The sequence below is a fragment of the Myotis daubentonii genome, chromosome 10, assembly GCF_963259705.1.
Source record: "Myotis daubentonii chromosome 10, mMyoDau2.1, whole genome shotgun sequence".
Classification (NCBI taxonomy): domain Eukaryota; kingdom Metazoa; phylum Chordata; class Mammalia; order Chiroptera; family Vespertilionidae; genus Myotis; species Myotis daubentonii.
This window is the reverse complement of record NC_081849.1, coordinates 40,526,203-40,542,379: the sequence shown is the minus strand read 5'-3', so window position 1 is coordinate 40,542,379 and position 16,177 is coordinate 40,526,203. Positions and strand designations below refer to the sequence as shown.

Genomic DNA, 16,177 nt, shown 5'->3' with positions numbered 1-16,177 from the left:
TTGAATAATCACTATTTCAGGCATTGTGCTAACAATTTACTTTTATTATGCTAGCATGTAAAAAATTTATTGTTCAGATCTGAAACTGATAGAACAGAAACAATTGAAAGGAAGGGAAATGCAATTATACATAAGGAAATATGCATCACTACTTTGACTATTGGCAGGTATTAGGACATTAATAAGACTTTCTGTAATGACTGGTTTTAAAACTTTGAGTAAACAACAAAATTATTTAAAACATAACATGTTTAGTACAGGGCCAGGACTAAGTAATATTCAGGTAATAACACAATATGTCCAGAAATGTATTAAACCATAAGGCTGAAAGAGATATCCTGAATAGTCTATAAATAATCTTATTATATATTTTCACTTTATAAGATGAGAAAACACAAAGCAGATATATTTAAGACTGGTATGCCATCTCACAAAGCTAGAAGCCAGAATACCTGGTTTCAAAAATCCGTCTTAATTCCCTATCAGGCTTTTCTTAGATTGGAAATGAGTGGTAGAAGGCAGATAATTTATGAGGTGATAGACTATCAGGGCTAAATATACATCGGATCCAACACCAAATCAGACTTGTTAGCTAGCAACAGTGGCCTGAGGCACTGATAGGAAGTATTTATTTGTAAATGCAAAGAATCTAAGTGTTAGTGAGAATTTTATTCACTCTGTTGCTTTTTTCCTTACACAGACATTCCTTTTACAAAATACTATTTTTCCCCCTCCTTTTTCACATTTTCTTCATTTCCAGTTCATTAAACACTGCCTCTAAAGAGATTTTTTTTCCTAAAATTGTCTTGCACTGACTAAAGCTTCTCAGGTTGCAAGAGAATTCTTAGAATTCTGAGAGCGAATAAACCTCAACTTATACTATGTTCAGTTAAGTGTCACAGATACCAATAATGTAAATTAAAAAATACTTATTAATCAATAGTCACTTATTTTAAATCACTTTGCATGTTAAAGTCAATTCCATATAAAATCTCATGTAATTATGAATATTTAAGAAAGTATTTATTGCTGTTTTGTTTTTTAATATAAATAACCCACATAAGTGACCTAATGTGTACATGTAGACAATAACTGCTAGCTATTGTTTAAACACCTAAAAGAACTGCCTGCTATGCCTTCTCTGCTTTTAAGGTCCTATTTGTGGCTAAAATAAAGTATGAAAATAGCCCCTAACAATAATTTTATTCTGATAACATTTTAATAAATATTCTTAAATGAATATCTACATAAATTAGTCAATATTTTAAAAATCGTATTCATAAAAAATATGTAAAGTGTTCATAAGAGAATAGAGCCCTAACTGGGCCACTAAACAATTTGGCAAGTTACTTAGAACTCCCAAGCTACTGTTTTCTTGTCTAATATGGGGCTTATAGCAACCTTATTTCTTATTGTGAAATCTGATTATGTTTTGTTAATTGTAATGTTTTTTTAAAATATTATGTTCTACAAATATAAATTAGATATATGAAAATATAGATATAACTATGTGCATAAATGTGTGCATGTAGATATGACATACACACATTTTCCAAAGGTAAAATATAAGTAAACTCTTTTTCTGAGAAAACAAAAAGTGGAAAGAGCACTGCATACCTTAATGGAGAATGCAATGCCTGAGAGTATGAAAAAGAAGGCTGTGGAAAATAAAGATAGGCCAATTTTGCAATTATACTTAGTTGGAGCATTTTAACTAGCTAAAGACATAGACACAATTTTGTTAACATGGAATTAAATTATACATGCTGTGTCGAAATAATTATATTTTTTTAATTTAATGAAGAGAATATTATCACAGTAAAAAACAAGGGAATAGTTTAATTTCAATAAATACAGGAGTGGGTAAAAGTAGGTTTATAGTTGTTCATATTGATAATAGTACAAGAATAAATTCTGAGCACTCACAACTGTAAGCCTTCTTTTGCCCAATCTGTATTTTAGCGATATTACTTTACCAAATATCTCACTAAGTTTAAGAAACTAAAATATTGTTGATTTAAGAATTAGTATTGAAAAGGTTGAGCAATTATTATGATTTTAATACCATATTTCAAATTTGAATTTTGATTCTCTTCTTAAAGAAAATCAGCACTCTTACACTACCTTCCACTAGATTTCTTCTTCAAATTTTCCTCCCTTCCCTTCCTCCTTCTTTCCTCCCTTCCTCCCTTCCTCCCTTCCTCCCTTCCTCCCTTCCTCCCTTCCTCCCTTCCTCCCTTCCTCCCTTCCTTCCTTCCTTCCTTCCTTCCTTCCTTCCTTCCTTCCTTCCTTCCTTCCTTCCTCCCTCCCTCCCTCCCTCCCTCCCTCCCTCCCTCCCTCCCTCCCTCCATTACTATAGTCTCTGCTGTGGTCTTTTAAATATTTTTTTGAAAGGCTTTCTGTTTCTTTTCCCCAATGTGCTCTTTCAGGGAACTTATTTCTTTCCTTGAACCCTTTAAACATGTTTTCTCTATTATTGGTAGTTTAAATGGAATAGATCAGTGTTTCAGCTTACCAATATTTCCAGGAATATAAGATGCTCCTTTGATCCACAGATTTATTCTTCTGTTATTTCAGAGAAATGTTATATTTTAAATAGAAGTTATTTTCTATTCTCTTGAATTTATTTTTTCTGAGCCCTTGTGGACACAGTGGACAAAGAGGTTTTTGTCACTATCTATGTACCTGTTTCTAATGAAAAGGCATTCAGATACTATGAAAAAGGTCAGACATGATTGATAGTGATGACTCACAATTAATACATTTGTCCTTTGAGACCTCCTCAGTAGGCATGTCCCTTTCATCCTTTAGTAGAAACATTAAAGAACAATTTGGAACATTTTTTCAAGTAGGAGAAACTTATCAAGAACTTCACAAGTATCACACCCTGAAGCATATATATTTAACCATCCAGGAAAAAGCAGGCAATGTGACGACTTGAGAACTTCAATTAGCAAGTTTTTAATTCCACCTTCCTACCCAAGTAAGAAAGTAGAAAACAACAATAAATTACATATGTGTTAGAGTTTTAAGGCCTATAAAAAAGGAATATAACCTATAAAAGTGAATTTCTCCCAGAAAAACTTGTCCTGCTGTTTCATGTCTTCATTCTCATTGATGTGATCAATTCTGTCCACAACCTCTATTGGCTCTACATAGTGGGAGTTTTTCTGACTCCCCTCCTTACCATGTCAGAATTCTTTTTTTCTTCCCCTATTCCATGTAGGCTTTGAAAGATGGGGCAGTAGTTCTATTTGCTTTTCTATGACTTTGGAGAAAAGAAATATTGCTGTTTCATAGATAGACTTGCACCCTGGAAGACTAAGTTTTACTTTCTTTTTTAAGATATAATATTTATTTATTTATTTATTTATTTATCTATCTATTTATTTATTTATTTATTTATTTATTTATTTATTTATTGTCAGCGTTCACTGCAAGTTGAGGTATGTCTTTTTCCAATGAAAAGATACAATTAGGTTTTATTTTTTTTTCTCTACTTTATACTGGAGCTTAGTTGTTTTTCCTGATTCCACTGAAACCCACAGATCTTCCTAGTGATGAGTCAAGACTGCTGCTCTCAAGGGTTTTGGTGTGACTTTTCTGGGGCTGCCTACTCTCATTGCTCATCCACTTCTCTATGATGGGAATTTAGTGATAATTCCCAAGGTTTTGTCAATTAATCATTCTTTTCCTGGCAAGATTTTGAAAATATGGTTCTTTTTCATTAAATATTTATATCTGTATTATTGTCATTTTAACTAAAGCAATACATATTTAAATATGTAATTTTATATTTTAATTCGATATTTTAAATTTGTTATTGATAGCTATATTCCACACAAAAGTTCTTTGATGACCTTCCATTTTTTTAAGAGTATGAAGAGGTCCCAAAACCAATATGTCTAAAAACAAATGATCCGTATTTATTTTTAAATACCTTCAATAAATTTCTAATGTTCTAAAAGTTAAAACCAAATTCTTAAGATGGCATCAATTAACAATGATATACTAACATGGACATTTATTTAGTTTTGTAGGCCCATGAGGTTCCCTTAGTGAACACAGTATTCCTTCTCTTTAGAATGTTCTTAACCATCCATTTCACTTAGTTAATTTTTTCTCATCCTTCTGGTTTCAACTCAAGCAGCACTTCCGCAGTCTCTTCTGAACCATGCATGTTCTGGCACTTCATAACTCTTTGTTTCTTTTTAATTATAGATTTATCAATTTACATATTTCATTAATGAATTTCTTTTCAATAGATAGAAAAACCATAAAGTCAATAAGCATATATGGCTTAGCTCACAATTGGATCAATTCTTCCTAACAGGGTGCTTAACACAGAATAGGGTGGGAAGTAAAATATTTGTTGGTGAATAAATGTATGAATTGATAGAGGAAAGGTAAATGAATAAAGAATTTGACCTAGCTTGCCTAACTTCTTAAAAATATGTAAAGATCCAAGATAAACATTGAAAAGAAATACATTGGATTCATTTATTTATTATTAATTTTTAAAATATATTTTTATTGATTTCAGAGAGAAAGGGAGAGGGAGAAATATCAATGATAAGAGAGAATCATTGATTGGCTGCCTCCTGCATGCACCCTACTGGGGATCGAGCCCACAACCTGGGCATGTGCCCTGACAGGGAATCTAATGGTGACCTCCCAGTTCATAGGTTGATGAACCACTGAACCACACTGGCCAGGCTCTGATTTATTCAAATAACTCATTGTATTTCTCTTGTGCAATTTTATTACTATGTGTTTTTGTTCACTATTTATTTTACAAAAGAAATAAAAAGGAAGCAGAAATAACATACAATGACATTTAATTTTGTTAACAAGTGTTCTTGAGAAGTCTGATAATGAGCAATTATTGGCAAACAACTCATATTTCATATGACATTCATTCCTATTAATTATACTAAAATCCTATCTTTCTTTGTATTTCTTTCTTCCTATAGTTAATATTTATCACCTCTTTTGGCTTAAAAACATACATAATTGAGTAATATTTATCTATTTGCATGACCTCCATAACTTTCTTATTACTAGTTTCTCATTATACTTTACATACTTTGTTGTGAGTATATAATTTATCAATCTCCCATGAAACCTTAAATTCTTTAAGGGCTAGGACCATAATTTATTTATCTGTAGAATGTAATAAGGTGTTTAGCTATTGACAAATAATTAATGATTGTATGAATGAATTTTTCATCTAAACATTTAATAAATGTATATATTTCTTTTTTTCTAAAGTTTTACATATGTCTCATTTTTCCCCAATTGTGTATATATTTATTAACAGTGTTTTTTAATTCTTACAGTTAAAACTCAGGTAATAGGAGAAATCAAGATTTCATTAAAGAGGGAAATGAAGACAGATGGTGAACAGCTAATAGTTGAAATTCTCCAATGCAGAAATATCACCTATAAATTTAAATCTCCTGATCATTTACCAGGTATCTGATTTTATGAAAATGAGCAATATAATACATATAGGAAATTTTTAGGAATATGTCCTAAATAGTTTTCAAAATATGAACTAAAAGTTGGGCTGCACACCAAATATATCAGGAAAAAAATGTGAAATAAGAAATTTCTGTTATATAGAATAAGTTGATATTTTATTAGCTTTTAGTGAGATTTTTTTTCAACACATAAACTTGGTGATTCATTTATTATACAACTGGAAAACAAATTTAAATGGCTGAGGAAATTGACGTTACCTTTTAATCCTTTTATGTTGTCTAGAACAAATTGAACTCAATCTGCTGGCTTTGTATGAGTTATAAGAGAGTACTCAGGGTACAATATTAATGCTTTCAAAAGGACATTGTATGATTAATGGACACTTAACAAGCTGAATTCTCATTTTTAGATTTATATGTGAAAATATATGTGATGAACATTTCTACCCAAAAAAAGGTGATCAAGAAAAAAACAAGAGTATGTAGACATGATCGAGAGCCTTCATTCAATGAAACTTTTCGATTCAGCCTAAGTCCTGCTGGACATTCTCTTCAGGTAATTGTGCATTATACAGTTACTATTGAAACATATTTATTCATACAGTATTTATTTTCCATTCAGTTATTCAATATTTATAACCTTATCTTATACTATGTTGCATTTTACAAGTTGATTAATTCTTAGAGGTGTTTTCCCTTTAGGGGCCCTTTAGGATTCCACAGACAACCTATCCAATTAGTTACTAAGTCTTCTTTATTCTGTCATTTGTTTTATACACAATTATTTCCATGCTCAATACCACTAATCCTCTTTGGGTTCTCATCTTTGTTATTCAAATTATTTCAACACTATACCTGGCCTACTTGCTATCAGTGTCTTACCCTTTTAATTCATTTCATCCTACTGATGGCTGATGTATCTTTTTAAAACATGGCTAGGTTACAGTAAAGGCCCTCAAACACTCCCCAATATCCTGACTCATTCAGAGTCCTCTAAGGTGAGTTCTGATTCATTTGATTTTATCTTATCTCCTTATATACCTTCCCCCACACACTATATTTCAGTCACAACAGAATATTTTCAAATCAGATTAAGCTTCCAATCTTTTGCTTATATTTTTACTCCCCTTAAATAAGCTCTTCTCCATCTCTCTTCATCCATCACAGTACTCCACATCTTTTCATGTAAACTCAGCCCTTTACGGATGAGCCTAGATATAATTCAACACTCCTTATTCATATATCATTTTGCTTATCTTATTAAGCAGCCAATCCCAATCTGTCTTATAAAATTATTGATAGACTTCCCTGTCATTGCTTATATACAGTCAGGTTCTCTAGGGCAAGTCTTGATTTTCAGTGTTCTTTGTTCCACAGCCTAATACAATGCTTGTACATAGTATGTCTTCAGTAAAAGTAGAAATAAAAAAATAAAAGAGGTCCAGCCAGAGTGGCTCAGTGGTTGAGCATCAGTCTATGAACCAGGAGGCCATGGTTCGATTCCCGGTCAGGGTTGTGGGCTCGATCCCCAGTGTGGGGCATGTAGAAGGCAGCCAATCAATGATTCTCTCTCATCATTAATGTTTCTATCTTTCTCTCCCTCTCCCTTCCTCTCTGAAATCAATTAAAAAACATATATTTTTTTAAAGAATAAAAGAGCCCAGCCGGTGTGGCTCAGTGGTTGAGCATGGACCCATGTACAACTGGTTGGGTTCCTGGTCAGGCCACATGCTGGGGTTGCTGGGTCAATCCCCAGTAGGGGGTGTGCAGAGGCAGCTGGTCCAATCTTCTCCTTCATTGATGTTTCCATCTCATCAATGTTTCTGTCTAACTCGTCCTCTTAAAAATCAGTAAAAACTTATTTTTTTAAAAAAGAAGAAAGGAGGGAAAAGGAGAAGAAAGGAAAGAGATGAAAACATATGGGAAGAGAAGACCATGGTACCAGCACTTAAAACAAAGGCCTTCAGAGACAAATACAAGTGCTATTACAAAGCAAAGACTGAATAGAGAGTGAACTTACATTAGAATGAGAGAGAATAACAAAGTGAAAGGAGACTCTGCAGTCTGTGTGAACAAATGTCTCATTTACAGAGATGAAGTAGCTAGAAAAGGAACTGAGAGGGAGAAAGATCATCCATTTGTGGAAATGTGATAAATTTGATGGGAAATGCTGATGTAAATTCATATGCAAATCTTTTGAAGATGTTCTTGTTATCAGTTCACTTACAAGTATGCCTGCTACCACACCTCAATCCCCAGTGTGGGGACTCCTGTAACTGTTTGTGGGATTTCTTTGGTGATAAAATGTCCTTAAAAGAGGTTGAAAAATATACACATGTATATATAATTTAGGCTCTTTTTTTCTAGGTTTTACTCTTCTCCAATGGAGGGAAATTTATGAAAAAGACCTTGATTGGTGAAGCCTGTGTCTGGCTTGACAAAGTGGATCTCAGAAAAAGAATAGTCAACTGGCACAAACTTTTGGCCAATTCTACTCAAACCCATTGAAGAAATGTGTCTTCTCAGGTTATAGAAACTGCACTAAATGATCTCAAATCAAGACTATAGTTGGATACTATTGTATTAAGCTATGTTTTCAGGGGTAAACATGAGAGGAGGAACAACAGGCAAAAACATACTTACAGCCTTGTGAGTGTGTTGTTGTGAAACACAGAAAGAAACTCAATTGAAAATGTTTCATGTGTGGAAGGCCAAAAGGAAAAGGAGCTCTGAGACCTTGGATTTCTTGCAGCTGTCAAGAAAGACAGTGAGAAAATGTTTGGCTACTTAATGCAAAAATCTTTGAGCAGAGTTGAGCTAGAGCTAAAGGCAGAGGCTCAAAGATTAAAAATGGTTTCTAATGCAGACAAAAGTAGTCCTTTATGCAAATAGTCCTTGGTTGAAAGGAAAGAACTGATGTGATAAATCTGTTTTCAGAAGTTTTCTTTTATCTTCTCAGACAATGTATTGTTTTGAGATTGTTACATAGGATACACCTACAATATGTGTCCAAGGCTAGAAGTAAGGTAGTTGTGGTCATAGGAAAAAGAGAACCAAAAATGTAGAAATTATGGTTTTCTCTGTGTTTAAATGTTACAAGGGTAAACCACACTAATTTTGGAATCCACGTTGTAAAAGCACATTTGTACAATCTGAAGTAATGTAGAATGAAGATAATATTAAGTAGAAATGGGATTACATTTATCTAGAAATAAAGCCAGGTTTAGCTAAGAAAGAATATTGCACCACAAAATGTTGGGACCTTGGTTGAAAACAAAAGCTTCATAATTTACCCTTAAATCAAGACATTTTCATTCTACATACCAAAGGACATAGATTAAGTTGGTATGTTCTAGGAAGCATGATAATTTTTTTGTGGAATTACAAATGAATGTATTATCCCACAGATTTCATTTCTCTTGAGTGATGTATTGACGGAGTGAAAATTATTCCTCTGGCAAACAAATCCTAGTAATCTGTGGCCCTGATTTATTAAACTGGTATCATTTTCTGCTTTTTCATAATTGTTTTTTTTTCTTAACACATTAACTGATTGTACAATGAAAACCCTCAGATTCTCTCTCTGCTCCATTTTCTTCTTTTAGTGATGATATCACAGTGATCAAGTTTGTTCATGTTGGGAAAAATATATGAAAAGTTCACATTATATTGAATATATTGTGAGCTGTTTGAATAGTATAGCATGAAAGCACCAATGTCTAAGTCACTAAAAGGAAGCACCCTCTCCTCCATCAGCCAACAACATTAGCAAGGGAAGGAACACACAGTTGTAGGAAACACTCTCAGTTGGGATTTAAAGGCCTGCCTAGGGGTCTTGGTTCTGCCACTGACTAACTGGGTCACCTTGCACATGTCACTTAAACTCGCTTTCCCCCAGTGTTCTTATTTGTAGGATAAGTAAGCTTAATATTTCTAGCCTTCCTGGAGGGATGTTAGGATGATCAAACTAAGTGATCTGAGAGAGAAAATGAAAGCACATTTCCAAGTATAGTTTATACACATAAGTGAGGAATAATTATTATGCAGCTTTTTATTTTTCAAATTTTATATGCAAATAAGCATCCTCCTAACCAATGACACTCATTATCATGGGTAAGAGCAGTATATTAGTTCCAAAAAGAATTTTTTTAAATATACACTTTCATTTAATCTGAAAAAGGTGAAGAATTAAATAAAAACTATTTGTAAATTGGGTTATTTGTAAATTAAGTAACATACTGATTTTATCCCATTCCCATATCCTATCCCAAAATAAATTAATTAAATTGCTTCTCAGAGCATTCCAAACTTAAATGCTACTTCTTTATTGAAGGGTGAGGTTTTAGTGAGTTTAGAGAAATCATCTCCAAATATATTATTTGGATATTGAATTTTCTCATTTTTAAAGAAAGCATACTTTAAATTCAAAAGGAATTGATTAAATGTAAAACATTAAAAATAAAATAATTTCTTATCTTTAATGAAAAAATACAAATTCACTCTTACTCAGTCTAAGAAAGCTAATAGTCATTTATTCTTTCCTCCATTGTTTTTATCCTTCCTTCCCTAACAAAACAATGTTGTTTACCATTGATACTTCTTTAAAATGAGCATGTGTGGAGGGGATCACTCAAGATTTGATATTGCTAGAATTTTATTTTTAGAGGCAACTATATCTGTTGATGGTTGCCATGGATATTTCCAGCAGAAGTTAGCACTTTAGGAAGCCGATAATCATCCTCATAATTGGGGAAGGAAATAGTTCAGAAAGATATCCTTCTGACATAAAAAAGGCTCTGCTACTTTCCATTGAAAGGGAACTCGAGCTTACCTTAGGTCCTCTTCTGCAGCCACTTACAGTACATCCAGAGGTATGCGTGACAGGTTATGTAACCAGTTAGTTACCAGTTGTTGCAACTTCTTTTAGAGTAATACAACTGAAGGTGCCACCAAAACAAAGAGCATCCCTTGGTAGCTATTTGACCTGTAAGAGTAGGGGTCTTTCCGTTACAGGTGCCTCTCTGTTCCAAGGAACTGGTGATGAGGCCAAGTCAATCAAGAGCGTTAACAACAGGGCTTCTTTTGTGCACCAGCATCCCCCTTCAGGGAGCATAAGATCCTGCCATGGTTTACCAAGAGTGCAGCTAACCACTCCTAGGTTGTACTGGAACTATTCTATGCAACACTGATCCTTATATGAATGCACTTCTGAATGATCTTGATAACCCTCTAACTATTTCTTTTTTAATTGCAAATAGGGCTCTTGGTGTTTTTTACTTTTTTTGTATATATCACAGCACCTGCTTTTCCACTTTTTATTTTATTGGAATTAGCTTTTTTTCTTTATCCTAATAGTTACAAAGTTTGTAATCTTCAAAATAACACATTAGTCCAAAATAACACAGCTCTTATACCTTGAAAAGCATCCTAATTTTCCCCACAGTTTCATTGGGTCATCAGGGACTGAAGTTGCTTCTTAGCTGAAAATTTGGTCCTAAACACCTTTTAGCTATAGAAGCAAAAGCACAGAGTAAATTTTCACCAAAGACAGGGATTTACAGAATGGTTGTTGCAGACATAAATAACATTAGTTGCAAAAAGGTGGTGTTTCCCCTGTTCTTACTTAAGATAAAAGAGATTTTTGGTGACTCTGTATTTTTTATTTAGCATTTTAGTTTAAAAGAATAATATCCAGGACTAAGGAGCAGTGATTGCTTTGCTCCTTAAGGTTGCCCATATTGTAATTACTCACACTAATAAAAGCATATTTTCAGCATCAGTGGAATTAATTTTGTGGATCACACACATTAAAATAGTCATATTGTGGGACTATAATAGCTGGTAACCAGCTGATATTGATTCTTATTATAGGAATAGTTGTGATGATAGGGTGATAACCATAGTGACACTAGGTTGGTGGTGATGTGAAGTAAATTAAAACTATACACTATATTGTGCCCAATTTATTAGAAATTATTTGATCAATGTTTCATTTCATTATGATATCATAAAGATATAGTATTTTTTTACTTTATTATTTAAATCATAATAATATTTTTAAAAACTTATTTTCATTGCTACAATGTGTAATATTCCAAAGTCAGCCGACTACAGCTATATATGTTTATAACTCTAAGTGTGACAGAGTGGTGTTCCCTATTTTGAGCTTGAGATGGAAGTGAAAGAAAGCTCAATGAATAATTATGAATTGTCTGTTTAATAATTACTTGCCTTTGATGTAATACAAGAATGAATGAGTGAAATAGATTTTCTCATTTAATATGAAACATTGATATGTTCATATCATATGTTCCATGTTGTTATTGTTAATGATCCCCATTAAATCTAAATCATTTAATCAAATGATTCCTTATCTGATAGGTAGATTGAAAGCATTTTCTTAATTTGTCGCCCTGTATATAATTATACACGTGGTAAATTAGACAAAGTTGAAGTATTCATTTCACTTGGCATTCAGCATGTGAATATGATTATTGTTTGATTGTGTCTATATATTTGTTGGTGATGTGCTCAGGTGCTCCCACTACTGATTAATGTGTGTGCTGATATCCTAACAAAAACACATCTGGAGTTAAAGAAAAACAAATCTTGTCTGAAAAAAACAAAAACCGAATAAAATTGTTTTCAAAATAAAAAGTAAAATACTTGGAAATATGTCTTGTTTATAACTATATGTTGCATGCCATGTTGGTGATTTGGTAATGTGTTCTTTTCTGTTCTACTCCAATCTCTCTGGAAAATCTAATGAACAAATTCTCGGGCTAAAGGTTGTATAAATTGAACTGAAATACATGAGAATTGAATTTAAAAATGCTTGTAAATCTGTCTTGAGTTTTACTTTATGTGAAAATATGTCTTGGTTTTGTGATTGTATACAAGATGTATCTTGATAACTTATGCAAATTGTGCTGTTTAAAGGTTGTTGCCTCAGCCTTACTAATAAATATTGAAAACATCAACATTGACTTCTTGTGGTTAACTGATAAATTGATATTTAATATATAAATACAACACTTTGGAACATTTTCTGTGGAAAATATATCATCAATGCATTTACTCACCCACTTTAAGACATATCTTAAACACAGAACAGATACAGAAAACAAATTTATAGCTTAATAAATTATATGTATGATGCTCTTGTAATCACCACTCAGATCAAGAAATTGAACTCAGCCAGCCATCTCATAAGACCTCCATTTAACCCATTTCTATCACAATTCCCTCCCCATCCCTTAATGCAACCACTATCTTGATATTTATGATAATTATTTCCTGGTTTGTTGCTAGCATCTGCCTACTAAACACTAGTGTCGTTTTCCTGTTTTATTTTTAATATGTTTTATAAGCCTCTTCTAGTCTACAGAGTCTCCTCCTCACCCCTTCTTTTTCAATGAATCTTATTTTTTGAAGAAACTTGGTCTTCCTACCTGTGAGATTCCTTGAAATCTGTATTTTGCTGACTGCCTACTCAGAGCGTAGTTAAGGAGTTCCTCTGACTCCGTATTGTCTGTCACTTGCTCTTTTGCTCTACAGATCTGACTTGGTCCACAGGTTCCTATTATATTCCTCCATTAGGAGATGCATAATATCTGGCTGTCTCATTTTGTTCTGTTCATGGCTACTGTTGCTCAATGCCTAGAATAGGTCCATTAATTCACTAGCTGTTACAAAATGGCGATATTCTATTCAATCATCAGTTCTACTTGAAATATCTTTAAAAATATAAGTTTCCCCTCAACCAATGTTTGATTATGCAGTAGTGTAGTTTTTGTAGAAAAGTTGGGATAATGAGAGAAAGATGGACACATTTTTCTCTATCTAGTTACCATTTTAAAAAAAATAATAGAGCAATGATGAAAAAGTTTGACTACTGACCTTTGTAATTATGAAGGTTTCTACACTTGACCTGAGCTCAGACTTGAAAAGAAAAAAAAAAATAGCTGGATTATTTAGTAAAAAATAGACTTCCAACAATTTGATTATTTGAAAAGATCAATGAAACTAACAAACCTATGGGAATCAAAGGAGAAAGAAGGCAAAGTTACCTTCATCAGGTATGAGAAATTAATATAGTTACCAATATCCAAAGCCAAAACTGATCAAATCCAATCTAGCAATGCATAAAAGTGATAAGAATCAAGACCAAGTTGAATTATCCAGTTTACACAAGATTATCTCAATGTTGGAAAACAAATCAATGAATTTCAGTACATTGATAGTATATTAAAGTATAAAATCATAATATGCTGAAAAATTTTTGATAAAAATCAAAATCCATTCTTAATAAAAATGTTATAGCACACTTGGAGTGGAAGAGTATTCTTTAAATCTGATGAATATTACCTACCAAAGAAAAAACAAAAATGTTGCTGGTAAAAAGATTAAGGGCTTTTCTTTTGTGACCAGAAAAAAAGCAAGTATGCCTATTACCATAACTTTTTTCAATACCTTTATCAGAGTTTCTAGCCATTGTGTCAAGGCCAGAAATCAATACAAATAAAGGAGTAAGAGGTAAAAGAAAAGAAATATAATTATTTGTAGATTTTATATCTTTGTGTATAAAAAATCCAAAACAACCAACAATTTCTTTTAGAATAGTATATGAGAATTTGTCAAGTTTACTAAACATAAAAACTACAAAATACAAAAATAAATTTCTTTTCTGAAAGTTGGAAAATGAAAAGTTCAAGACAATTTTTACTAGCAGCAAAAGTATCAAAGACCTAGACATAAATTAACCAAGAAGTTCAAGACTTATCTCTAAAGAAATTAATGAAATTATCAAGATATTAAGTAAGACCTAGATGCAATGTTTATTGATTGAAAAATTGAATATTATAGTTGTTATGCAAAGTGCTAAGGCCCCAGAAAACCTAAGCATTCTTTTTGTAGATTCCAAATAAATAAGCGGCGGACTGGCTGTGAAAGAAATGAGTTTGCTAGGATTCACGTGTGCACCCGTGGTGGCCAACAAGTGAAATTGTCCTGCTAAGCTCCGTCCAGCCTGCGGACAGGCCACGCCAGGGACAGCCAGCCAGTGTTATGTTTGCTGCCACCCAGACACTCCCAACACAAGGTTTTAGGGAGCACAGAAAACAGAGAATGAACTTCCAAATAGCATGGATCAATTGAGTAACTATTTGAAAAAAAATAATATTGAGCCTTGTCTCTCACAATTTGAAAATATACATTCCATATACAATAATTTGAAACAGAAATTTATAAAACATTTAGAAGATAATATAGAAATATAACTTCTTAAATTTGCAAGAGGAAAAGATTTACTAAACAAAATACTGAACAACTACAAAAAAATTAAAGACTTCTGTTCCTCAGATGCCATAAAGAAGTTGACAGGGAAAGCAAAAAAAAAATTAGGAAAGATATTTGACACATAAAACAAAAAGGATTAGTGTCAAAAACTCATACAAATCAGAGGAAGAAGAAAAGCAATGCAATAGAAATATAGGAAAAACGCTTGAACAGGGATTTGAGATGAGAAATTCAAATGGTTAATAAACATATAAATAGTTGCCCAACCTCATTAGTTTTCAGGACATACCAGCGCACAGATGGACACCTTCAGACTGCACCAAAGCACCACCCAACTACCTTCAAAAAATAAATAAATGTTGTGTCTGGACCAAGCCTGTGATTCTTATGATTTTAAGATGCCCTTCACCAATAATCATCAGGAAACCTTGAAAAGACACAGGTTGGTTGCTTATAAGACCTGGAAATGACACAGCACACCTGGGGCCACACAGCGAAGTCCCAGGTAAAGAGAATGCACGTGGGCCTGGGTTCTGCTTTATTTGGGTCAGAGTGGGGCCTAGAGTTTCACGGGCTCCTGCGTTACTGGTGAATTTAAAACAGAAAAGCAGGAACTTAAAATTCAGGAAGAGAAAACAAGTAGCTCAAAAGGTCAGTATTGAAATCAACCCTAAACGCAGCAGTGGCTCTTCAGGCTCATGGCTGACAAAGTGTTTATTTCAGTCTTTGGAATGGATGCCTCTGCCATCAAAACTTAAATCCCGTGCTTGCGTTATAAAAAAAGGGGGGAAATGTCAGGGCTTGCACTACATCTATGCCTTACATTTTGTAGTTTAAAATATTTTTGTTTTTGTTTTTAAAGAGCAAGGATAAGTAATGGTTAACTGCAATTATGCTTTTTGAGAAAGAGATTGAAAATGTATTTGGCAAAATGTGGTTAATTATAACGTGTAGGTCGATTCTGTAGAATGATGGGGACTGAAACCAATTTTGACAAATGGACTCAACAGGTAGTTGATTATTTTTAGACATTTGGGTTTTTTCTAGGGCAGACTAAAAATGCTCAGGCAGAAGCTGACACCGCAATCTACAGGTGGAATTTCTTCATTTTGGAATCTAAGTTTTGAAAGGTTTTTAAAGTCTTTCAGCTGGTGAGATCCGGCATGCCCACCCAGGTTATCTAATCTACACCCACCAGGCACCAGCCAATCAGGAGCAGATATGCAAATTAACCCAACTGAGATGGCAGTTAGGCAGTTAATTTGCATACTAGGCACCAGTAGCCTGGGTTGGGGAAACATCATAGGGCACCCAGGTCACTCCAAGGTAGGCCCCGTGTGGGCCCTGAGCAGCCTAGGAAGGGCCTGAGCCAGCAGACTCCTGGGCAGGGGCTGAGC

At 33.4% G+C, this 16,177-nt stretch overlaps 1 protein-coding gene and 1 non-coding gene across 3 annotated transcripts in view; both read left to right on the top strand.

Annotated features, from left to right (window-relative positions):
* Window positions 1–12,463, top strand: part of PCLO (piccolo presynaptic cytomatrix protein) — a 285,323-nt gene extending 272,860 nt beyond the window's left edge. For both annotated transcript variants that reach the window (XM_059712170.1, XM_059712171.1), the window contains 3 exons: window positions 5,340–5,474; window positions 5,894–6,039; window positions 7,851–12,463. In XM_059712170.1, coding sequence (XP_059568153.1) covers window positions 5,340–5,474; window positions 5,894–6,039; window positions 7,851–7,991 — 422 coding nt within the window. In that variant the 3' untranslated portion in view covers window positions 7,992–12,463. The remainder of the gene's footprint in view (window positions 1–5,339; window positions 5,475–5,893; window positions 6,040–7,850) is intronic.
* Window positions 12,464–13,352: 889 nt separating this feature from the next.
* Window positions 13,353–13,422, top strand: LOC132211618 (small nucleolar RNA U2-30). Its single transcript, XR_009447522.1, has one exon. It is a non-coding gene; the product is annotated as a small nucleolar RNA U2-30 (small nucleolar RNA).
* Window positions 13,423–16,177: the final 2,755 nt, after the last annotated feature.